This window comes from Narcine bancroftii, chromosome 4 (genome assembly GCF_036971445.1).
Source record: "Narcine bancroftii isolate sNarBan1 chromosome 4, sNarBan1.hap1, whole genome shotgun sequence".
Classification (NCBI taxonomy): Eukaryota; Metazoa; Chordata; class Chondrichthyes; order Torpediniformes; family Narcinidae; genus Narcine; species Narcine bancroftii.
The window spans coordinates 171,728,587-171,754,973 of NC_091472.1; the positions used below are offsets into that span (position 1 = coordinate 171,728,587).

At 48.7% G+C, this 26,387-nt stretch overlaps 1 protein-coding gene across 13 annotated transcripts in view; it reads left to right on the forward strand.

The window, feature by feature from the left end:
* LOC138761221 (RNA-binding protein Musashi homolog 1-like) overlaps positions 1-26,387 on the forward strand; it is a 185,342-nt gene that overhangs the window by 36,827 nt on the left and 122,128 nt on the right. For 11 of the 13 annotated variants that reach the window (XM_069932998.1, XM_069932997.1, XM_069932996.1 and 8 more), the window contains one exon: positions 6,375-6,430. The exons of 1 other annotated variant lie outside the window; for it this stretch is intronic. In XM_069932998.1, coding sequence (XP_069789099.1) covers positions 6,375-6,430 — 56 coding nt within the window. Of the gene's footprint in view, positions 1-4,557; positions 4,772-6,374; positions 6,431-26,387 lie in introns of those variants that run through there. One more of the 13 variants, XM_069933002.1, reaches the window with a different exon arrangement.

A 26,387-nucleotide genomic window follows, 5' to 3' on the forward strand; every position in this document is an offset into this window, starting at 1 on the left:
ATTTATTTTTAATTTGGAGATGCAGCAATAATGAGCCAGGTGTGTAAGTAACCCAATAACCCCATTGGAATTTGGGAGAGACCGGAACATCCAGAGGATTCCCACGCAGACAAGGGGAGAAAGTACAGACTCCTCACACAACGCTGAATTCTAACCTGGGTGCTGTGATAGCATTGTGCTAACCGCTATACTAACCGTGCTATCACCTCTCACCGTGGCAAGTGCAAGGTTACCAAGCTCTACCTCTGGTTGGGGAGGAGGGGGGTGGAGGGGGAATGCGGGTTGGTAAGTTACTGAGCTGCAGGACAAGGGGGTCCTGGGTTTTGGAAGGTCGACCAGAATTTGTGTTGGTATTGAATTGTCACGATTGTCTCCCTTGCACCACTTGTGTGCAGTGAAAATTGCTGGGTGTGGGGGGTGGGGAACGAAAATGCCATAAATGTTTGTGCCTCCTCTCCTGCCCCCACCTGTGAGCTTGCTGGGGGCTCTTGATAGTGACTCGTCAACAGTTTAGAGAGTAAACATCAGCAAGGAGTGACCTACATAATCTCCTTGCTCAGAGCCTTGTGATAATTGCTTTATTTTCTTGAGAGTTTCTGTGGTTTTTATGAAATATAGGTACACAATCCTTTATCTGGACATCTAAAATCCAAAAACAGCTGGGGGGGGGGGTGCGGGGGGAGGGGGGGGAAGAGATGGCAGCGCGACTTGGGCCGGCGAGGGGGAGAGACGGCAGTGCGACTTGGGCCGGCGAGGGGAGTGGATACGGCAGCACAATTCAGCTGGACTTGAATCTGGGGCAGCTGGCTTTTGTTCTAAAATTCGGAAAAATCCAAAATTCAGAACACTGTTCCCCAAGGATTCCGGATAAAGGATTGTGTACTTGTAATAGTAATCTGCATTGACCTTCCAGTGAGTGGTGTGCCTGTTCTGAAGACCATTCCTTGTCCCATACTGATAGCTATTTTGAGTTGCTTTCGTACCAATGGGGAATGGAATTTTTTCCTAGACTGGGTGTCATACTCTCAGATGGAACAATATTTTAAATTTAAATTAAGACATACAGCATGGGAATAGGCCATTTTGGCCTAAGAGTCTGTGCCGCCCAATTGACCTACACCCCTGGTGAACGATGAGAGGAAACCAGGGCCCCCAGGGACAACCCACACAGACACAGGGAGGACGTACGAACTCCTTACGGACAGCGTGGGATTCAAACCTTGGTCCCGATAGGTAGAGCTGTAAAGATGTTGTGCTACCCGTTACACCAACCGTGCCGTGTAATAACACTGGTAGTCATTGTAAAACACTGCCACAAGGCCTGGTTGTCACGTTGGGTTGTGCAGCGAGAAGAAATTCTCTGCATTCCAGTGACGTGGCTTCAACTCTGACCTCCAGTGCTGTCTGTGTAGTTTGCAGATGTCCCTTGGGACTGCGTGGGTCTATTTATCCTGCTCCTCCAGTATTCTGGTTTCCTCCCACATCTTAAAATATATTTACCTGGCCTCTGTAACTTGCCCATTGTGGAGGGAAATTGATGGAACTATGAGAAGGATCAGATGAGCTGAGTGGAAATGGTGTGGATTGGAGGATCTGTTTCCAGGCTGTATGGCTCTTCGGTTTCCTCTGTACTCACAAATGTTCCAGTGGTTGCTACTGTAAGAATTCCCTTGTGGGAGCTGGCCTGTGTCATCTTCAGATTACCCAGAACTGTCTCTTACTCAATGAAAGAAGGGTAGATTCAAACGATATGGTGCCTTTCACGATATTGAGATAATATCGGATCTTTCAGGCAGTGACCTACTTTTGAAATCTGATTACATTAGTAATGGTGTTCCCGTAATGCCCAACTTGTACGAAGCCAGCTTTCACAAACAGGAGTACTGTTTAAGCCATGTTTTGTATGGGACATTGATGGGGGTGTGGGGAATCTTCCTTGCTCTTCAAATGGGACAATGGGTCTTTTCTCCTCCTGCCCCAAGGTAGTTGATTGGATGCTGGAGTAACATTTTTGATGTTGCAGTATCACCTGAGGTTTCATTCATGTCCTGGAGGTGAGACTGAACCCACCAGCTTGTCATTTGGAAGCAGAAATGAGCCAAACTTCTGTCTTTGCCCTGTTTGTGTGAATGAATTAATATGGAGTTAGAGGATTACTTGTAGTGTGCCGTATTTGCATGCTTTGAACCGAGGCTGCTCAAACACTCAAGAAGATCGGTGCAGCCAGCATACAAAACCCCATTCTGCCGATGGCAGAAGGAATCCATTGCCACCTAATTACTCTGAAACTCGTGTCAAAAGATGAGACTGATATTTGAAATGTGCACTTCTGAAAGATCACTTCAACTTTTGAATGCACGCAGCGTGATCAATGAGATTTGATGAACAACACAAATTGCCTCAATCTTCCATGTTGTATGCCGCTGATCCGTAGCTCCAGTTCTTCAAAACTTGAATTATGGCAGCATTGTGGAATTAATTTGTTGCCTTGTTGATATCTTGATATATTGCACTTTTTTAGAAGGAGAAATTGCCCTTCAAGGAATGCATTTTCACAGTTGCATTCTGTTTTATTTTTCTGTTGTCCTTTTGAGGTTGATGGTCTGTAGTTTGTTAACCCACCTGCCTGGAATTTGGTGCAAGAATAATGGCGAAGCAGCAAATATTCCCCGCCATAATGGAGGAGATTGCATTTGCAACCTCCTGGAGTATGCATTTGTGGAGTTAGACTTTGAGTTCACAAATTGTGTCTATGGTTTTTCTTGAGGCTGTTTCTTTGCAAGCAGTATTTTTTATGCACTTCCTTTAGAATAACAGGTGGATCACCAATACATGGATCACGTGTATAATCTTAAAAATACTTGCATGATGTGCAATTTTAGTTAATGTGATATATTGTTGAACTTTAATTGAAACACAAGTCTAAAGCCCCTTTCACACATACAAGTGATCCCAGGAATTAACGGCCAGTCGGCCCTTAAAGTGTGAAAGCAAAATCATCTCAATGCCAGCGTCAGATGATGTCATCTCAAGCTGGGGATTGACAGCCTAGTACAATCCTGTTGCAATCAGGCATGTGTAGGATGGGTGGGATTTGAAATTACACAAGTGTTTGTGTGAGTGCAGGAACAAGTAGGAAGAAAAGATGAAAATGAAGGTATAAACTTTGCCGTGGGACAGTCACAGTGCAAGAGAGAGGAAATAAATAGTAATAGCGGACAATTTTTAAACAGCATGGGAAAGTTGGTAGCTTTTTCCCATGATCTTTATAAATTGTGCACTATAGCGCTACCAACTTTCCCACACTGTTTAAAAATTGTCCACCTTTACTATTTATTGCTAGCACTTTCCCACGGTCCCTTTTAAAGAGTTGTATAGGAGAGCACAACAAGGGCATGATTAATTTTGTTCAAATATTCGATCATAATATATTGATCAGGATTTAGGGCAGGTCCACCTTCACTCGATGCGTCATGACGTCACTACTAGAAGTTAGAACAGTCCTAACCCTAAGGATGGCCCCTTGCAAATGTGAAAGCATTCAGAGTCCCAGTTAGGTGCGGTCGAGTGTGAAAAGCCAAACCCTTATTCCTATCCGGGACACTGAACAGCCAATATAGTGGAATGCAAGTGTGAAAGGGGCTTAAAGTAATATTTTTTGTTTTTCTTCAGTACTTCCAAGTGCATTACCTAAATTATGTTTCTCCTTTATAATAATCTTGTGTTTCTATTTTTATTTTGTGTTCAAAGTTTAAGAGAAAAATAGTTACGAGCTGCTTTAATTTTCTGCTTTGCTGTGCGTGAATTCTCTGATTGGCTTTCAATGGAATCGGTGTCATGAGGACACTGCATCTTTGTGGACAGGTTTTAGTGAATGCCAGCACCATTACCTTGAGCTGCATTGTCCAGGACTATATTTTGCGCTGAATATTCTTTTGAAATGAGCACACATTGGTACAGTCAGTGAAAAGCAGCTATACTTATACTTTAATGGGTTAGCGGCTAAAGGTTTAGGTTTTCATTTTTACAAAAAAAAACAAGCGAAGAATTCAATTTCGACCCCTGCCCCACAAAAAAACCCCCTGGTTTTAAAAGTCCTGCAATCCCATCTAATAAAATTGGAATGTGACTTGTTCATACAGTATAAATCTAGAGAGAATAGCAGTCCCTTTGTCTGTTGTGCTGGTTTTTGTTTGTTTTTGTGGAAAATCAGACGGGATCATGATTTCCAAACCATTGGTTTAAATCCCCTAGAATAAAAATAAAACGTCTCACAGCCTAAGTTAATGGTATTACATTCACAAAAGCAAATGTGAATTCGCCCATGATAGAAACATTCAGTTTGAAATATTTTTCTTTAAAAAAAAGAGCTTGTTTGCAGCGTTATCAATAGACCAAGTGATTTGTATATAAAAAGAGTTGCGACTATAACCCATTCATTTTACAGTATCTACTTCTGCTCAGTTATGCAAGTTCTGTTTGCTTACATCACAAAGGTTTGTAACGGACACTTTTGTTCCACAATAACCATGAGTACCAGTGAGTCACTTGGAACCTGAAACTTAAAACAAAGCCAAGTCTGAGCTTTGCTTTTAAGAGAATATTTCAAATCTTCTGAAAGTGGGGGATTAGAGCAAGTAATCCAATCTCTTGAGAGCAAGAACCTGCATTTGGTGATTCAAGATGGCAACACTGTGTAAAACAACAAAATTGTTTTTTAATGAAAAAGCAACTACTATGGTACAGTTCTATGCATTCTTGTATGAATCCGGTAAGCAGGAAGTAATTGGTGTATTTTGAAAATTCTATCTTTAAAAACTTTGCTTAATACCATAGGGATACTATACAGAGCTAATTGAATAGTTTGTCACTTGTTTTGCATGCTTTCAGTGTAATCATTTTCTTTTGTCCTATGCTGGTATTTTGGAGTGAGATGGGGGAGGATCTGTTTTGGTTTTCAGGCCTGTCACGTTAATGTAATCCAATATTTATATTTGCAAAGGCAGGATTACCGAGAAACATGGATTTTTGTTGATGTGGTTTATCTAGCTTCCTGTTTTGAAAGTTTTATTTTCTTGATCTTCAGTGCAGTTGCCTCCTATTTACGAAATCTTTTTGTGCAGGTCTTTCTCTGAACCTGCATCGGAAGTTGAGGGTGCTGTGAGCTATTCAGTGACGACCTCTGGTCCTTCACCTCTGCACCAGTCACCCTTCCCTTGAATTTATTGACAGAGGTTTCAAAAAGGAGAGAGTGACACCCTCCTCGTCAGTTCCTGAGGAGTAGCAAAAATTGCAACACCAGAACCTGGCCATTTAGTTCTGAAAAAGATACACCACAGAATGCCGCCTTTCAGTACTAGATAATGGCTCAAAGGGTGCACTGGGTTGTACTTCCCTTGGAATAGCCAAGTACTGTTTGAGTGTAACCTGGGCTTCTCTGACTACCACCATTTCAGCGAGTGAATTCCATACCCCTTCCACCTTCTGAGCAAAACGGACACCTGCATCATCTACTCCCTCAACCTGTTACTTCAAATGCCACCCTGCTTCTTTTTTTCCCCAACCTGTCTGCTGAGGGACATGGGCTCTTGTGTACTCTGTGGACTGTCAAAATATTATGCGCCTTGATAGCCCTCCATCAACCCAAGCCTTCTGTTCCAAACCTAAGCTCACCTAGTCTTTCTTAGTAGTACAGTATTCCAGCCCTGGCAGCAGCATTTTAAAAAATTTTTTTGTATTCTCGCCAATGCAATTGAATCTTTCCCTGTGATGTGGTGACTTGGTGGTGCAGTATTTGAGTTGTGGCCAAATAGTGAATATGGTTCAAGCAAAGACTCGCCAGCTACTATACTTTGTGAGGAGTTTGAGGAGATTTGATATGTCATCAAAGACTCTCAACCTTCTACAGGTGTACTGTGGAGAGCATTCTGTCTGGTTTCATCACTGGTATGCTCAGGACATGAAAAAACTCCAGAGGGTTGTTAACGTGGCCTACGACATCACGGGCACCAGTTGTCCCTCCAGTGAGGACACCTACAAGAGGTAGTGTCTTAAGAAAGCAGCCTCTATCCTCAAGGATCCCCACCACCCAGGCCATGCCCTCTTCGTTCTACTACCATCAGGGGGAGGGGGGGAAGGGTACGGGAGCCTGAAGATGAGTACTTGGCGGCACAAGGACAGCTTCTTCCCCGCTGCCATCAGATTCCTGAATAATCAGTGAACCGTAGACACCACCTCATTTTGCTTTTTACTTTCTTGCACTATTTTTATTTTATAATGTGATTTAAATGTTTGCATTGTGATGCTGCAGCAAAACAACAAATTTCATGACCATAAATTCTAATTCGACTTGTGTATTGTCTCTTTTAATGAAGGTGCTTCATATCCTTTTTTTAATCACCTACAAGTAAATGTGGATATAAATGCAAAGGTACAGTTTACATTGAATATTACACACAATGTTGTGCTAACCTATGCTCTCCATTTTCCTCTGCATCCCAATTTCTGTTGATTCCCTTGCACTGTTAAAGCTTCCCACTGAAGCACTGCACTTCTCAGCGTTAACATCCATTATCCTGTATTTAAAAATACACTCAGCAAATTGGAGAACGAGGAAAAAGAGTTGATGCTTTTGGTCAGAGGCATTTTAAAAAAAAAGTTAGGCTGTGGAAAAAGAGAAAATGAGTTGGTTTTCAGTGGCTGAAGTTGGGGAGGGATGGGGAATATTTGTGGGGCAAGTTCACATGGGTTAATGTGGCATTAGAGGTCCATATTGCTTTGTGTATTGTTGGTAGCAAGGGCTGTGGGACGTGCTGACCGGGCAAGACTGTCCAAAAGGAGGGAGAAAAACTGAGCCCAGCTTACAGGTGATCACCTGGTAGAAATGGTCATTTCTGGGGCAGACATAAAGCTGACAAATTCATTATAATGTTGTTGACACTGGAGAAACCAACTGCTTATTATGTGAACACTTGGTGGAGCACCCATGTTCACGGCGCCAGTATCTCTGAGCTTCCTGCTGCTTGCCACTTGAATTCTGCGTTTCTGCGTCTCTCTCTCTCTCTCTCTCTCTCTCTCTCTCTTTCCCCCCCCCCCCACTACAACCAATCTCCCTATGGCCTCCTGCACCATCCCAACAAAACCAACGCAAGCTTGATGGGCAACACCTCATCTCTCTGGGTACTTTGGAGCCCCTTGAATTCCCCAACTGTAAGTAACTCTTTCTTCTGGTGTCCAATCTGGCCTTTGCTGTGTCAAACCTATGATTTTTGGCTGTTTTCCCTCCACCTATTAGTATATATGCTGGACGTATCCCTAAAGTTTTGCTGTTAACAATAATACATACAAAAGAGCATTTTGTGCTTCTGAATGCTGCATTAACCTTTTTGGTCTCAGCCTCCCAATGATATTTTAGTTGTTCACTAATACATCACCCTCTGAATGGGTTACTGCAAGTTAACTTGTTTTTTTTCTCCCTTTCTCTTTTCCACCGAAGAGTTTCTGTTCTGAAACGGAACTGCTTATTTTTCCATTTTACTCTTTTGTTTTGCTGAGCTTTTTGAAGACGCAGCAAGGTAGTGGGGCCATCTGACTCATGAGCCTGCTCTTCCCAAATACACCCATCTGAACAATTAACCTACTAAGCTCATACCTCTTTAGAATGAGGGAGGAAACCCACGCAGACACGGAGAGAGTGGACAAACTCCTTACAGCCGGTGCCAGATTTGAACCCGGATCGCTGGCGTTGTAAGTGTATCGGTTCACATTTTTTGTTTTTATTTCAGACTTTCAGCATTTCCATCTTTTTGATTTTTATTTGCATCTTCCTGTTGTTTGCAGCTTTCCTTCTCACTGTTAAAGTCAGTTATTGTTTCGTCTGCAGACTTTATGATGCTCACTTCATCTAGATCTAATTGCCAAAAGCAAGGGACAGAGCATAGAATCCTGTGATGTACACTGTAAACAACCTTCTGGTTACAGAAACATCCAGCAGCCATTACCTTTTTCTCCTTGCCACTGAGCCAATTCTACAATGAACCTTTCTGGACGTTTGGATCATGAGTTCTCAATGTACTTGATGGACGGTTCTGGCAGAAATTAAACTTTTGTCTTGGAAGGGCTGGATAGAATGGATGTGGAGAAGTTGTCTCCAGTAGTTGAAGAATCTGGGACCACAGGGCACAGTCTCCAAATAAACAGACGCTCCTTTGGTACAGAGGTTGAGAAGTTTATTCAGCCAGAGAGTGGTGAATCTATAGAACTCTTCGCCACAGACAGCTGTTGAGACCAAGTCATGGGGTAGACTTAAAGCCCAGATTGAGAATTTCTTGATTATTAAGGGTGTCAAAGGTTATTGGGGGTGGGGGGAATGGGGTTGAAAGAAAAAAATACATCAGCCATGATTTGAATAATAGATAGCTTTGATGATGGGCCAATGGCCTGATCCTACATCTTATGGTCTTGCTATCTTCAAAGTTGATACATATCAGCTGTGCTTTGGCACTTTGTCTGAGTGAAAGAGGGTGGGAAGGGGATCTCAGTGACTGGAGAGCCTGAACCCTAGATGCAGGACATCATGCTCCCACCTGTGTCTCAGGCTTCAGACCATCGGATGAGGATGGAGATCTTGTCGCTGAGGAGGACTTTGCCGTCTGAGCTGTGCAGCGGGCTTTGGACTTGGGGTGAGGGGCCGTACACAGCCTTTAGAGCCTCGGAGAAACGCCTGAAGTCGCCAATGTCCGCGCTGAGCTGGGTTCGTTTGGCGAGGCTAGTCCACCACTCATTTTGGATCTCCCGGAGTTTGCGCTGAAGATGGCTGCATGCGCGACGGAAGGCTTGTTTCTTCTCTGGACAGGACGGCTTTGTAAGGTGAGCCTGGTGGGCAGCTCGCTTATTTGCCAGCAGCTCCTGGATTTCCTGGCTGTTTTCGTCGAACCAGTCCTTGTTTTTCCTGGAGGAGAAGCCCAGTACCTTTTCAGTGGATTGCAGTATGGTAGTTTTCAATTGATCCCAGAGGGTTTCAGGGGACGGGTCCGTGAGGCGGATTGCATCGTCGATCTTTGCTTTGACGTTTGCCTGGAAGTTTCCTCTCGCTTCGTCTGACTGCAGGTTTCCAACATTGAACCTCTTTCTGGGGGCTTTACTGTTCCTGGGCTTTGGCTTGAAGTGAAGGTTGAGCTTGCAGCGAACCAGCCAGTGGTCAGTGTGGCATTCCGCGCTGGGCATGACCCTGGTGTGGAGCACATCTCGTTTGTCACTTTCTTGCACCAGGATGTAGTCCAGGAGGTGCCAGTGTTTGGATCGGGGACGCATCCAGATAGTCTTAAGGCTGTCCCTCTGCTGAAAAAGGGTGTTTGTAATGACAAGCCGCTGTTCTGCGCAGAGCTCCAACAGGAGGCGCCCATTGTCGTTGCACTTGCCGACACCATGCTTGCCCAGGATTCCTGGCCAGGTTTCTGAGTCTTTGCCGACGCGAGCGTTGAAGTCGCCAAGGATGACAACCTTGTCGGCTGTAGGGGTGCGTTGGATGAGGTTGCGCAGGTCAGTGTAGAACTTGTCCTTTTCTGCTGGTTCCGCCTGGAGGGTTGGAGCATAGACACTGATGAGGGTGATGCAACGCTTGTTTTGAAGGGGGAGTCGCATGGACATGATTCGGTCAGAGTGGCCTGTCGGAAGGGTTTCGAGTTTGGAGGCAATGAAGTTCTTGACCATGAAGCCTACACCAGATAGGCGTCGTTCATCCGAAGGCTTGCCAGACCAGTAGAGTGTGTAACCTGCGTCGCGTTCTTGGAGGCTGCCTACATCTGCAAGGCGGACTTCACTGAGAGCGGCTATGTCGATGTCAAGTCTGAGGAGTTCATGTGCAATGAGGGCAGACCGACGTTCAGGTCGGTGGCTGTCAGCCTTGTCTAGCATAGTTCTGATGTTCCAGCATGCTAGCTTGAGTTTGTGAGCATCTTTTGAGGGGGAGGACGTGGACCTGTCCTCGGGCCTGCGCAAAGGAGCTTTTAGGTGGAGTGCAGTGCGCGCAGTACTGGCCCCACCCTTTACACTCATGGTTTGTGTGCCGTGGCCAAGCAAGCTGGGACGTGGCAGCGAGGTCCTTGGGTCGTAGGTTTTATATCGGAGTGGCCTTCTCCTATGCAGGTTTCTTACCCGGGCTGGAGGGGCCTGCCTCCCCTCCTAGGTCAGTCCATACTGCCCGGACCAGGCCCGGGACCGCCGCTGCTCTCCCTGTGCCCGGACTGGGGCCGCCCCCTCCCACTCTCTGCCCGGATCGGGGCCTCCGCCTGCCTCACTCGACCAAGGCCGGGGCCGCCAACTCCCCCTTGCTCCTGCCCGGATTGGGGCCGCCGCCGCCTACCCTCAGTCCGGACCAGGGCCGGGACCGCCGCTGCTCTCCCTGTGCCCGGACTGGGGCCGCCGCCTCCCACTCTCTGCCCGGATCGGGGCCTCTGCCTGCCTCACTCAGCCGAGGCCGGGGCCGCCGTCTCCCCCTTGCTCCCTTGGACTATCATGTGCATTGCTAATTTCCTATCTGCAAGAAATATTAGTTCTCCTGTGATTTTTGCGATTGATTCGTCTTTAGGGTAACTTTCAGTAACTGATTTAATCAGGAGCATCTAGATGTGGTTAGAGACTGCCACACCCAATGCAGCCACGGAGTGAGCGTGAAAGCTAAGCGTGAACAGTACCTGAAGCTGTTGCCAGAGCCTTTTCCCTGGAACTTGGCCAGCAGCATACCTGCTAAGCCACCCATATGAAACTCCCATGTCATCCCAGTGGTTTGTGTTCCTGGGTGATTCATTTCTTCCACCATCCCCCTTCCTCCCACCAATCCCCTGCACTTTTTCCAAAGGAAAGCAAGCAGTATCACCTGTGTAACTCTTGAGACTAGCACCTCCGTGAACCACAATGGACACTGAGCAATGAAGAGAAATTCCCAAAGCCCTAGTGATGTAGCGGGTGTTTGGGTGCAAACGAGCATCTTGTGAGAAAGAACTATGGATAGAGGGCAAGGAGCAGGATATTCCAGGGATGGAAGGATATAATCTTCCTGGACCATGAAGCCCTCCTCCATTGTCAAGTATCCCAACCCCCCACCCCCCAAAAACCGTTTTAATCTTGTACACAAGTGAGTGATGGAAACTCCTAATACTTGACAGTTATCACATTGAAGGCAGGAAGAACATTGGAAAATATCAAAGAATTAGGTTTTGCAAATTGTAGTCTTCCCCTTGAGAAAGGGTGACCATTCACTCTCCAAACCACGCGGAGGTTCAAGATCTGTTTCTACAGCAATTGACCTGCTCCCAGAACTGAAGGGAAAGATACTGCTTGGCTAATTCCACTGGAAGGAATTGAGCATTTTGTTCTTTTACCTTTTTTCTGCCGCCTCGGTGTCTACAGCCTATTCCCCAATGAACTCTTCAGAACATTAAGAAAAGTCTTTGATCTTGGTGATGGCTTTTTATTTATCAAACCCAACCAAAGCACTCACAGCCAGATAATTGGTATGATGTTCACAGGTGTTCTGCAAGTAGAATTGACAGCTGCTTTCACAAAGTGAATCACAAGGAATGACAAGCAAGTCAACTAGTCGTTTTGTTTCTGAGGTTGGTTCAGGAAGGAATGAGGTTTTGGGATAATACCCTGCTGTTCAGTGATTACCTTGTGATCTCGCAGCTCCTCTTGTTCACTTGTGTGTTGTTTCATTTCACCCCATCCCATTATCACTTGGCTTTGGATGTAAATAACTCCTGCACCAAGCACATTGAGTGTGGTTACAGCTCCACAATCATTTTACTATATAGCACAGGAATCTTGGTTGAAAGTTCCCTTGCTCTACACCACCTGTAGGTCCATGCAGTGGTGAAAGACTTGCGTTGAAACGCTCCACACAATTGCATTGGGATATCTCTAATGTACTTTACGATCCAGAAGCCATGTTTTGTGATGTGCAGTTGTAATTGAACTGTAGAACCAGCAAGAGAGATTCGTGCTCAAACACTAGTAAAATAGCCAGATGGCAGGCTTGGTTAACGAGTTGAGGGACAACTAACAATCAGTGCTCCAGGGAGAATTGCTCAGTTCTTCAGAAATTCCACCAAGGGGCACTTCTATTGGTGCTCTCAGGAGGGCAGGTGGGGCCTTGGTTTAATGCATCACTGGCAGATTGAGCCTCCCTCCAAATGACAATGAAATGTCTCCTCGACTTTGGGTTTCATATACCAGAGCTTAATTGTATCATGCAAAGGTGCACCTGTGTCCGTAAATTGGAGGAGCAACACTTTGCGTTCCATCAGGTCACTCTCCAACCAGATGGCATTAACATTGACTTCTCTGGTTTCTGCTAGACTACTGTCTGTTCTCCCTCTCTTCCCCATTCTTCTGTCTTTCCTCCAACTCTCCAGCCCCTTCCCTCTCATTCACAAAGCCTTGTTTGCTGGTGTGCCCACCCTCCCATGTCCATTTATTACCTCCTGCCTGTGGGACTGTGCTCCACCCCACTCACCACCATTTTGTTCGGACACCTGCCTACATTTTTTTCACACCTTGATGAAGGGCTCAAGCCTAAAACGTTGGTTCTTTATCTTTGCTGCATAAAATGCACCTTTTGACCTGTTGATTTTTTAAGCATTGTGTTTTTATTTCACTTATGGTGTCTGCAGATTTTTGTGTTTTACCCCTGTTTCTATTGGTGCTTTCTCTGACTGCTCCTGGGAGCCATCACCTGAAGCCGAGGCATTGCTTTTGGCCAAAGGGCAAGTCGTGCCATTTATGCCCGATCCGGGCAGGAGCAAGGGGGAGACGGCGGCCCTGGCCTCGGTCGAGTGAGGCAGGCGGAGGCCCCGGTCCGGGCAGAGAGTTGGAGGCGGCGGCCCCAGTCCGGGCACAGGGAGAGCAGCGGCGGCCCCAGTCCGGGCGAAGGGTAGGTGGCGGCGGCCCCGATCCGGGCAGGAGCAAGGGGGAGACGGCGGCCCTGGCCTCGGCTGAGTGAGGCAGGCGGAGGCCCCGATCCGGGCAGAGAGTGGGAGGCGGCGGCCCCAGTCCGGGCACAGGGAGAGCAGCGGCGGCCCCGGCCCTGGTCCGGACTGAGGGTAGGCGGCGGCGGCGGCTCCAATCCAGGCAGGAGCAAGGGGGAGTCGGCGGCCCCGGCCTCGGTCGAGTGAGGCAGGCGGAGGCCCCGGTCCGGGCAGAGAGTTGGAGGCGGCGGCCCCAGTCCGGGCACAGGGAGAGCAGCAGCGGCCCCGGCCCCGGTCCGGGCGAAGGGTAGGTGGCGGCGGCCCCGATCCGGGCAGGAGCAAGGGGGAGACGGCGGCCCTGGCCTCGGCTGAGTGAGGCAGGCGGAGGCCCCGATCCGGGCAGAGAGTGGGAGGCGGCGGCCCCAGTCCGGGCACAGGGAGAGCAGCGGCGGCCCCGGCCCTGGTCCGGACTGAGGGTAGGCGGCGGCGGCTCCAATCCGGGCAGGAGCAAGGGGGAGTCGGCGGCCCCGGCCTCGGTCGAGTGAGGCAGGCGGAGGCCCCGGTCCGGGCAGAGAGTTGGAGGCGGCGGCCCCAGTCCGGGCACAGGGAGAGCAGCAGCGGCCCCGGCCCCGGTCCGGGTGAAGGGTAGGTGGCGGCGGCCCCGATCCGGGCAGGAGCAAGGGGGAGACGGCGGCCCCGGCCTCGGCTGAGTGAGGCAGGCGGAGGCCCCGATCCGGGCAGAGAGTGGGAGGCGGCGGCCCCAGTCCGGGCACAGGGAGTGCAGCGGCGGCCCCGGCCCTGGTCCGGACTGAGGGTAGGCGGCGGCGGCCCCAATCCGGGCAGGAGCAAGGGGGAGTCGGCAGCCCCGGCCTTGGTCGAGTGAGGCAGGCGGAGGCCCCGATCCGGGCAGAGAGTGGGAGGGGGCGGCCCCAGTCCGGGCACAGAAAGAGCAGCGGCGGCCCCGCTCTGGGCTGAGGGTAGGCGGCGGTGGCCCCGATCTGGGCAGGAGCAAGGGGGAGACGGCGGCCCCGGCCTCGGTCGAGTGAGGAAGGCGGAGGCCCCGGTCCGGGCAGAGAGTTGGAGGCGGCGGCCCCAGTCCGGGCACAGGGAAAGCAACGGCGGCCCCGGCCCCTGTCCGGGCAGTATGGACTGACCTAGGAGGGGAGGCAGGCCCCTCCAGCCCGGGTAAGAAACCTGCATAGGAGAAGGCCACTCCGATATAAAACCTACGACCCAAGGACCTCGCTGCCACGTCCCAGCTTGCTTGGCCACGGCACACAAACCATGAGTGTAAAGGGTGGGGCCAGTACTGCGTGCACTGCACTCCACCTAAAAGCTCCTTTGCGCAGGCCCGAGGACAGGTCCACGTCCTCCCCCTCAAAAGATGCTCACAAACTCAAGCCAGCATGCTGGAACATCAGAACTATGCTAGACAAGGCTGACAGCCACCGACCTGAACGTCGGTCTGCCCTCATTGCACATGAACTCCTCAGACTTGACATCGACATAGCCGCTCTCAGTGAAGTCCGCCTTGCAGATGTAGGCAGCCTCCAAGAACGCGACGCGGGTTACACACTCTACTGGTCTGGCAAGCCTTCGGATGAACGACGCCTATCTGGTGTAGGCTTCATGGTCAAGAACTTCATTGCCTCCAAACTCGAAACCCTTCCGACAGGCCACTCTGACCGAATCATGTCCATGCGACTCCCCCTTCAAAACAAGCGTTGCATCACCCTCATCAGTGTCTATGCTCCAACCCTCCAGGCGGAACCAGCAGAAAAGGACAAGTTCTACACTGACCTGCGCAACCTCATCCAACGCACCCCTACAGCCGACAAGGTTGTCATCCTTGGCGACTTCAACGCTCGCGTCGGCAAAGACTCAGAAACCTGGCCAGGAATCCTGGGCAAGCATGGTGTCGGCAAGTGCAACGACAATGGGCGCCTCCTGTTGGAGCTCTGCGCAGAACAGCGGCTTGTCATTACAAACACCCTTTTTCAGCAGAGGGACAGCCTTAAGACTACCTGGATGCATCCCCGATCCAAACACTGGCACCTCCTGGACTACATCCTGGTGCGAGAAAGTGACAAACGAGATGTGCTCCACACCAGGGTCATGCCCAGCGCGGAATGCCACACTGACCACTGGCTGGTTCGCTGCAAGCTCAACCTTCACTTCAAGCCAAAGCCCAGGAACAGTAAAGCCCCCAGAAAGAGGTTCAATGTTGGAAACCTGCAGTCAGACGAAGCGAGAGGAAACTTCCAGGCAAACGTCAAAGCAAAGATCGACGATGCAATCCGCCTCACGGACCCGTCCCCTGAAACCCTCTGGGATCAATTGAAAACTACCATACTGCAATCCACTGAAAAGGTACTGGGCTTCTCCTCCAGGAAAAACAAGGACTGGTTTGACGAAAACAGCCAGGAAATCCAGGAGCTGCTGGCAAATAAGCGAGCTGCCCACCAGGCTCACCTTACAAAGCCGTCCTGTCCAGAGAAGAAACAAGCCTTCCGTCGTGCATGCAGCCATCTTCAGCGCAAACTCCGGGAGATCCAAAATGAGTGGTGGACTAGCCTCGCCAAACGAACCCAGCTCAGCGCGGACATTGGCGACTTCAGGCGTTTCTCCGAGGCTCTAAAGGCTGTGTATGGCCCCTCACCCCAAGTCCAAAGCCCGTTGCACAGCTCAGACGGCAAAGTCCTCCTCAGCGACAAGATCTCCATCCTCAACCGATGGTCAGAACACTTCCAATCTCTTTTCAGTGCCAACCGCTCAGTCCAAGATTCCGCCCTGCTCCAGCTCCCTCAACAGCCCCTAAGGCTAGAGCTGGATGAGGTCCTCACCCAGGATGAGACATATAAGGCAATCGAACAACTGAAAAGTGGCAAAGCAGCAGGTATGGATGGAATCCCCCCAGAGGTCTGGAAGGCTGGCGGCAAAACTCTGCATGCCAAACTGCATGAGTTTTTCAAGCTTTGTTGGGGTCAAGGAAAACTGCCTCAGGACCTTCGTGATGCCACCATCATCACCCTGTACAAAAACAAAGGCGAGAAATCGGACTGCTCAAACTACAGGGGAATCACGCTGCTCTCCATTGCAGGCAAAATCTTCGCTAGGATTCTCCTAAATAGAATAATACCTAGTGTTGCCGAGAATATTCTCCCAGAATCACAGTGCGGCTTTCGCGCAAACAGAGGAACTACTGACGTGGTCTTTGCCCTCAGACAACTCCAAGAAAAGTGCAGAGAACAAAACAAAGGACGCTACATCACCTTTGTTGACCTCACCAAAGCCTTCGACACCGTGAGCAGGAAAGGGCTTTGGTAAATACTAGAGCGCATCGGATGTCCCCCAAAGTTCCTCAACATGATTATCCAACTGCACGAAAACCAACAAGGTCGGGTCAGATACAGCAATGAGCTCTCTGAACCCTTCTCCATTAACAATGGCGTGAAGCAAGGCTGTGTTCTCGCACCAATCCTCTTTTCAATCTTCTTCAGCATGATGCTGAACCAAGCCATGAAAGACTTCAACAATGAAAACGCTGTTTACATCCAGTACCGCACGGATAGCAGTCTCTTCAATCTGAGGCGCCTGCAAGCTCACACCAAGACACAAGAGAAACTTGTCCGTGAACTACTCTTTGCAGACGATGCTGCTTTAGTTGCCCATTCAGAGCCAGCTCTTCAGCGCTTGAAGTCCCGTTTTGCGGAAACTGCCAAAATGTTTGGCCTGGAAGTCAGCCTGAAGAAAACTGAGGTCCTCCATCAGCCAGCTCCCCACCATGACTACCAGCCCCCCCCCACATCTCCATCGGGCACACAAAACTCAAAACGGTCAACCAGTTTACCTATCTCGGCTGCACCATTTCATCAGATGCAAGGATCGACAACAAGATAGACAACAGACTCGCCAAGGCAAATAGCGCCTTTGGAAGACTACACAAAAGAGTCTGGAAAAACAACCAACTGAAAAACCTCACAAAGATAAGCGTATACAGAGCCGTTGTCATACCCAAACTCCTGTTCGGCTCCGAATCATGGGTCCTCTACCGGCATCACCTACGGCTCCTAGAACGCTTCCACCAGCGTTGTCTCCGCTCCATCCTCAACATTCATTGGAGCGCTTTCATCCCTAACGTCGAAGTACTCGAGATGGCAGAGGTCGACAGCATCGAGTCCACGCTGCTGAAGATCCAGCTGCGCTGGGTGGGTCACGTCTCCAGAATGGAGGACCATCGCCTTCCCAAGATCGTGTTATATGGCGAGCTCTCCACTGGTCACCGTGACAGGTGCACCAAAGAAAAGGTACAAGGACTGCCTAATGAAATCTCTTGGTGCCTGCCACATTGACCACCGGCAGTGGGCTGATATCGCCTCAAACCGTGCATCTTGACGCCTCACAGGTTGGCGAGCAGCAACCTCCTTTGAAGAAGACCGCAGAGCCCACCTCACTGACAAAAGGCAAAGGAGGAAAAACCCAACCCCAACCAACCAATTTTCCGCTGCAACCGTGTCTGCCTGTACCGCATCGGACTTGTCAGCCACAAACGAGCCTGCAGCTGACGTGGACATTACCCCTCCATAAATCTTCGTCCGTGAAGCCAAGCCAAGCCAAAGAAGAAGAATGTCACTGGTGCATTATATAGGGGATCGGCCTCAGCTGAACGTGACTTATGTTGTGCTGCACAAGATGTTAAGTCAGGTTCCTCTGAGGCTGAACCCCTATATTGCGCACCAGTAACATTGGGGTGATGGGGGAACCAGATTGCATGTGGCAGAAGTTGAAACAAATATTTGCAAGGTGGTTCAGTCTTGGCTGTACTTCTTACTCTTGGTGCTTATTCCTCTGGATCTCAAGAAGAAGTCGCATTGATTAATGGCCCACCACAGGCCAGAATTTGTTTCAAAAACAGCTCCCCATTCAGAGCTTCTATTCCCCCCCATTCAAAACAAAATTCTTGTGGGTCATGTCCCATTGTAGAGGGAGCATTGTTCTCTGTAACTGTATGTTGGAGAGCATTGCAACTTGGAGTCTGTTTTGGTGTGTAGTGCTTTGTGCAATTGTGCTGGGAACCCTCTGGCAAGGTGAACACTGTCTCTGAGTTTGCATGGTTGAGGACTTCCCTGCCAATAAAAAAAATTTAACATTTCTTTCCCCCCCCCCCCACCAAATTCCCAGAACTTGCTTTTATGACATTGAGACATCCCAGTGTCTGTTTTGTGCCGCTGGAGAGAGTTTCAGCAACTGATTTGTTGCAGAAGCTGCCATGAGCAGTAATTTAATGACTACGCAATCTGGGTGCTGGTGGAGGTTTGGGCTTTGGTGTGAGTGCTGATGCTTCGGATAAGGTGGTCTGTTATTGGGGCAGGCGAGGCATTGCTGGAGCATCTCTCTTGCAAGACTGCCACAAAGCATGTGCAGACGTCCCTCGAATGGAATTTGAGCAGGTGGTGAGATTTCTGAAATAGCCTTTCCTCTTGACACATTATCAGGATTTGAGTTGTGCCTCTCAGTAGAAAAGAGCTCCTGTTGGGATCTCCCAAGGTGGGAGTAATCCCTGGACATGAAATGTACATTGTACCCCTACTGTCCACCCTCGCTTTTCTGAACCCCATGTTTCCAGATACTCCACTGATGTGGAGTCATTGAGGCCTGAATTTGACTCTAGTTGGTGTGTACCCAAAATAAAATTTGCAAGGCCCACTGGTTCGCGTGCATTGTCTGTTTAAGCCAATAAATGTGCTCAACTGACTTGCTCTTTGTATCCTTTGAGCTGAGTGCTTTTTTTTAAATCTTATTGGTTTTTATAATAAATACTGTACAACGAAGAAAAGGGAACAAAAGTGGCCTGCTGTCATTAATGGCTGTGACGACTGGCCAATTGCATAGCCTGCTACATATTCAAGACTCCTTGTCATACCGACATTTCTCGGTGTACACTGGGGCACAATACAGTGTCATTCCCCTGACCAGCCTGGAGCCCTGCTGAGGCAAAGTGGGCTGGGAGCTCCGAGCGGCAAATGGCTCCAACGTCCAAACATTCGGGACTGGCACCATTCCCCTATGCTTTGGGGGCAACCAATTCACTTGGAAGTTTACGGTGGTGGCTGTGCCACAACCCCATTACTGGGTGCAGATTTCCTGCGGGCCAACTCACTCCTGGTGGACATCAAGGGGCGCTGGCTGGTGCATGCCTGGACATTTCAGTCACTCTCGCTCAAGGGCACTGAACTCACCAGCCCCCACCTGCACTCAGTGAGTATTGCTGATAACGAATTCGCTTGGGCCCATTTGGCAGAACCAAATCATTACGGAGGGCCCTGCACGCTAGAGCGCAGTGTCAATCTTCCCAACCCTCCCACAAGAAACACAACGTAGCCAGAGACTACTTCAAAAAGATGGAGGAACTCGGCATTGTGCTGCACTCCGATAGTCCTTGAGCCTCCCCTCTCACACGGTCTCCAAGGCAGTGGCCAGTTGGAGGCCGTGCAGAGACTACCGCTGCCTCAACGAGGCCACCATACTGGACGGATATCCCATATCCAAGACTTCACTGCTAATCTAAGAGGGGCACGGATATTCTCAAAGGAGGACCTCATCAGGGGATATCACCAGATCCCAGTTCACCCCAAAGACATCCCACAAACTACCATCATAACCCCCTTTGGATTGTTTGAATTTCTCTGCATGCCCTTTGGGTTAAAAAATGCGGTTCAGACTTTCCAGAGGCTGATGGATGCAGTGGGCTGGGATCTGCATTTTGCCTTTGTCTACCTTGACGACATTTTAATTGCATGCCACCCATTTAAATCAATTATTCTCCAGGCTGAGCGATTTCGGCCTAACCATCAACCTGGCCAAGGGCCAGTTTGGACAAGAGACTATTGACTTCTTGGGCTATCGTATCGACGAACATGGACCCAGACCTTTACCCACTCAGGTGGGTGCTATCCGCTCTGTCCTCAGGCCATCAATGGTGAAGGGATGACAAGAGTTTGCAGGTATGGTCAACTTTTATCACCGCTTCATGTCTTCAGTGGCCCTGCATTATGAGCCCACTCTTTCCCCTCATGGCAGGTCCCAGTAAAAACAAAATGGACCCAGGAGGCGACCAAGGCCTTCCTGCCACCAGAAACACCCTAGCTAATCCATCTTCTTCAAGCACCTGCGGACAGAGCAACTGGTGAATGGACGATGGCAACCACTGGCCTTTTTCAATAAACACCTCAGGCCAACAGAACTCCGGTACAGTGCCTTTGATAGAGAACTGTTAGCGTTACCTAGCAATTCGGCAGTTTCGTTACATCCTGGAGGTAGGAATTTTAAAATTTACATGGTCCACAAACCCCTTACTTCCGCCTTTAGTAAGGTGTCAGATCTGTAGTCAGCCAGGCAACAGCAGCGCCTGTTCTACATTTCCGAATTTACAATGGACATTTGAACACAGCCAGCAAATCCAACGTGGTGACTGATGCCCTATCCCGACTGGTTATCTTGGCAGTGAACGATCCTACCCCTGTCATCGACTATGCAGCCCTGGCTGATGCGCAGCAAGCAGACCCTGACGTTCCAGCGTACCAGACAGTGCTCATCGGCTGGCAACTGAAGGACATTCAGATCGCCCCTGGCAATCGCACGCTGCTCTGCGACACCTTGATGGATAAAACTTGCCCTATCATTCTGGCTTCATGAAAGAGGCGGATGTTTTTACCCGCTGCACAACTTGGCTCACCCCGCCATCAGGGCTACAGTCAAAATGGTGGCGAACAGGTATGTTTGTCATGGCCTCCGCAAAGAGGTCGCCCTGTGGGCCAGGACTTGTACTCAGTGCCAGTCATCCAAAATCCAGACTCCTATCAAAGCTCCATCACAGACATTTGAGCCAGCACGTCGCTGCTTCAGCCACATGCAGATTGACATTGTGGGGCCCCTACTCGTATCCAGAGATGCATGTTACCTTCTTACAATGGTTGACCAGATGACCAAAGGCGGTGCCACTATCAGAAGCTTCCACAGAAGCATGCGCATGGGCTTTACTCAACAATTGGGTAGCGCGCTTCGAGGTCCCCGAACACAGGAGCCCAATTTACTTGTAGTCTGTGAGACCGCCTTAGCCCATGCCCTGGGGACCTAACTTCACCACACCACAGCATATCATCCACAGGTCAACTGGTTGGTGGAGAGGTTCCACAGACACATTAAGGCAGCCTTAATGGTACAGCTTACCAGACCTAACTGGGCCAACAAACTCCCTTGGGTCCTGTTAGGCATCCACACTGCACCCAAGGTGCACCCCTAGTTACACCGGATGAATTCGTGACAGCCCCTGGTGACCACGTTGTCCTGACGACACGAGCATCTAGGCACCCGCTAAACCTAGACCCCCCACAGCCAACCCTGCACTTGCATCCCAAAGAACTTTACTGACCATTGTTCGAGCCCAGAGGACCCCAAAACCCAGCAGCAATAGATATTCACCAAGACCAATGGTTACTTAAACAAAAGTTGCTTTTAATTATCTTTAAACATGAAAATAGAATCACACTTTAACTTAATTCCATTGACTCACTTAACCTAACTTAACCCCCTTCTAATTCTAAGCACACGTGTATGTAAGTTCAGAAAAGTCATTTGGTTCACAGTCCAATCTCACTTCTCATTCCTCCAAGTTCACTGGTTGCAGACAATTCTTATACTGGGCACAGAATTTATAAAGTTCACCAGGCTCTGTTGCTTGAAAGGTAAATGGTTACCACTCAGTAAGGTTCTTGTTGATTTTCAGAGAGATTTGTTGTTTCTTTTTAATCTGCCACTCCATTGTCTTGCTGATGAAACTTGCCCCTTCAGGGTTCTCCAGATGATAACCTCTTTCTTTCAGGTCACCACAGAGTTCCTTTTTGTTTCACTTGTTCCAAGTGAAACATTAGACATCCAGTTCTCTCTTCTTGTATGAACCACAAGGGCTTTGACCAGGCCATCTTCCAAATGAGCTTGCCAGCTTGTCCTGTTCCAGTCCCAGCTACTTCTGCTGGCTGCAACACTGTACAAGTGATCTGTGTATATGTGTCTCTCTCTGGGAGAAAGCATATTTGACGCTCCCTGCTTGCAAAACCACATGACCGTTTTACAACAGCAAGCTCTCCTCCAGACAATATGCAGCTCCAACATGCTCTTTCATCTGTTGCCTTTTGTAAACAACAATCCATTAGTGAAGTCTCTTGAGCACTCTTCAAAAGCTCTGCAGCTGATGTCTACCATGGGGCAGAGCTCCAGTATTTAAATAAGATTTGTTTCAAAGTAATTTTAGCTGTCCTTCACTAAAAACCCTTGCCCCAAGTTATCTCCCAAAAACATCTATCATCTATCACCTATCACCCACCACCTACTCTGTCACACCGTTAATGTGTTTGTTTGTTCTGCACGGGCTCACCAGCCACCTCTACAGCAGCCTTACAAGGTGCCATACCGTGTCCTTGGACACAACGGCTCCATCTGTGTTTTGGACATTGGCAGCAGGGAAGAGACTTTCATACTTGACCAGTTGAAACCGGCCGTCTTGGACTTTGACCAGCCCATCACTCACCCGACCCCACGGCGCAGGGGTCAGCCTCCTAAAAACAATGCCCTAATCACCGGTTCTGGGGGGAAAGGTCGTGTAGCAGCCCATGCCTTGGGCTGACAGAACAAATGGCCATCAAACGCAGTGACCGGCAAAGCGTCATGTGGGTTGAAATGCCCGTTTTCATAGGCCACCGGGAGAGCAGTGAAACTGGCCAATCTCTGCCAGTGGATCGCAGGGGGCCCAATCTGGATCTGGGCATCTCAAGTAACCAATCGGCAGCTGGCCCGCTCAAGCCATGCCCTGGTGGTGACGCAGCCAAGCTGACTATGAAAGACAGAGCCACCACTGAATAAACTCAGCGTTGAATACACTCTACTGCTGTGTGTGTCTTCTGTGGAAAAAGGCTATAACCGAGAGCTATAATGCTACCTTGCTCTATATTAAGATAAAACTTCAAACAGTATAAACTCAGTCTCCCCTCCATTGCACTGGGTGGAAAAAAAATCAAAAGTATTGCATAAAAAAACCTCACCTAACTTTAATAGAACAAAAGAAAAAAATTTAAAAAAAAACAGCTGAGCAGCTTATCCAGAGGGCTACATATGGAACATCACAACACAGAAATGAGCCATTCAGCCCTTCTAGTCTGTGCCAAACTATTATTCTGCCTAGTTCCACTGACCTGCACCCAGTACATATCCCTCCCATCCATGTACCTGTCCAAATTTTTCTTAAATGTTAAAATCGAGTCTGCATTCACCTCAGCTAACAGCTCATTCCACGCTCCCTACTTTCTGTGTGAAGTTCCCTTTAAAATTTTCCCCTTGCACCTGTAACCCATGCCCTCTAGTTTTTAATCTCTCCTTACCCTTAAAAACAAAGATATTTGAGTCTATTAAGGGTTCTTCAGGTGGATTCTCCGCTAAGAATGTGCCTGAAGAAGAGAAAGCAGCCCTTTGATTTGCCGTTCAGGTGGCAGTCCTAAAAGTGCAGCGCTGCACCAGGATGTGCATCTGAGCGCACTCCGGCTCCTGTACCTTGGGCTGTCAAGTTAGGATGGCTGGCTGTCAGGTGGGACAGTATATTTTGTAGTTTTTGGTTCCTACTGCAAGTTTAAAAAAAAATAAAATAAAAAAAAATCTGACCTGGAAAAGTAAATCCATCTAATCACATTAGAAACATTTACACCATATGAAAATGAGACATAAAAGGTCACTATGTGAAGAAGAGAGTATTCTCGACCTTGCTGCTGAAATCTACCTGGACACTTCTGTTCATTTGCTGAGGGTGACACTTGCCAAGTTGGGAAGGAAGCTGGACCTTTGAGGACCATCCCTTGCATGTCTGGTTGTACAGTGCAGCTGAGCCCTGGACCTCCCTGGAACAGATGGATGCTCTCTTTTGAACCAAGGGTTTTTTGGATGTGTTGGCGTCAAGTTTATATGTGGCGTGGTGAGGAAAGTTTGTTTTGTGAATGGTCCAACGAGTCAACCCATGTATGGTACAGCAGGTAAAACAGTACAGAGTGCAGTAAAAACAATGCTGGAGAAACTTAGCAGGTCAAACAGTGTCCTTTATTTTTTTGGCTTGGCTTTGCGGACGAAGATTTATGGAGGGGTAATGTCCACGTCAGCTGCAGGCTCGTTTGTGGCTGACAAGTCCGATGCGGGACAGGCAGACACGATTGCAGCGGTTGCAAGGGAAAATTGGTTGGTTGGGGTTGGGTGTTGGGTTTTTCCTCCTTTGCCTTTTGTCAGTGAGGTTCTTCAAAGGAGGTTGCTGCCCGCCAAACTGTGAGGCGCCAAGATGCACGGTTTGAGGCGATATCAGCCCACTGGCGGTGGTCAATGTGGCAGGCACAAAGAGATTTCTTTAGGCAGTCTTTGTACCTCTTCTTTGGTGCACCTCTGTCTCGGTGGCCAGTGGAGAGCTCGCCATATAACATTATCTTGGGAAGACGATGGTCCTCCATTCTGGAGACAAGACCTACCCAGCGCAGTTGGATCTTCAGCAGCGTGGATTCGATGCTGTTGGCCTCTGCCATCTTGAGTACTTCGATGTTGGAGATGAAGTCGCTCCAATGAATATTGAGGATGGAGCGGAGACAACGCTGGTGGAAGCGTTCTAGGACCCGTCGGTAGAGGACCCATGATTCGGAGCCGAACAGGAGTGTGGGTATGACAACGGCTCTGTATACACTAATCTTTGTGAGGTTTTTCAGTTGGTTGTTTTTCCAGACTCTTTTGTGTAGTCTTCCAAAGGCACTATTTGCCTTGGCAAGTCTGTTGTCTATCTCGTGTCGATCCTTGCATCCGATGAAAAGGTGCAGCCGAGATAGGTAAACTGGTTGACCGTTTTGAGTTTTGTGTGCCCGATGGAGATGTGGGGGGGGACTTGTAGTCATGGTGGGGAGCTGGCTGATGGAGGACCTCAGTTTCCTTCAGGCTGACTTCCAGGCCAAACATTTTAGCAGTTTCCGCAAAACATAACATCAAGTGCTGAAGAGCTGGCTCTGAATGGGCAAAAGCGGCATCGTCTGCAAAGAGTAGTTCACGGACAAGTTGCTCTTGTGTCTTGGTGTGAGTTTGCAGATTGAAGAGACTGCCATCCGTGCAGTACTGGATGTAAACAGCATCTTCATTGTTGAGGTCTTTCATGGCTTGTTTCAGTATCATGTTGAAGAAGATTGGAAAGAGGGTTGGTGCGAGAACGCAGCCTTGCTTCACGCCATTGTTAATGGAGAAGGGTTCAGAGAGCTCATTGCTGTATCTGACCCGATCTTGTTGGTTTTTGTGCAGTTGGATAACCATGTTGAGGAACTTTGGGGGGCATCCGAGGCGCTCTAGTATTTGCCAAAGCCCTTTCCTACTCACAGTGTCGAAGGCTTTGGTGAAGTCAACAAAGGTGATGTAGAGTCCTTTGTTTTGTTCTCTGTACTTTTCATGGAGCTGTCTGAGGGCAAAGACCATTTCAGTAGTTCCTCTGTTTGCGCGAAAGCCGCACTGTGATTCTGGGAGAACATTTTCGGCGACACTAGGTATTATTTTATTTAGGAGAATCCTAGCGAAGATTTTGCCTGCAATGGAGAGCAGCGTGATTCCCCTGTAGTTTGAGCAGTCTGATTTCTCGCCTTTGTTTTTGTACAGGGTGATGATGATGGCATCACGAAGGTCCTGAGGCAGCTTTCCTCGGTCCCAGCAGAGCTTGAAAAACTCATGCAGTTTGGCATTTATAAATAAATATAAAAATGTATAAAGTGTCCTTTATAATAGCAAAGAAAAAGATCTAGAACTGCTAGAGTTGTTCATCGAGGTGTGGGAAAAATGCCGGCCAACATTTTTCTATATAAAGGACGCTGTTTAACCTGTTGAGTTTCTCCAGCATTTTGGTTTTACTTCAATCGCAGTGTCTGCAGACGTTCATGTTTTAGTTCTAGTGCAGAGTTAGCACAAGAGCCAAGGCAACATTTCTTGCGTGTGATTCATTCGGGAGTCTGATACCAGCAAAGAAAAGGAAAACGTCCCTGATTCTAGTGGTGCAGGATCTCTCACTCTGGAATCTTCATGCTGAAGGGGAGGGGTGAGCCTCGTGAGGGGCATAGGTCTGATCGCTAGTAGGTGATGATCTGTATTTTGTTGCAAAGAGTAAAACTGGGAGCTACCTGCTGTCGTTTGCCACACTCCAGTCCTTTGGATGTACGGACACAAGTGCCTTTGATCTGAAGTAAAACGGATCAAGATGTGCACATGCAATTAACTAGGCCACGTTGTGGAGGGCACAGCACTTGCCCTCCAATACAGAATTTCCATTTAAATGGCTTTTCAGTGAAAAGCACTCACTGAATCATCTCCGCACAG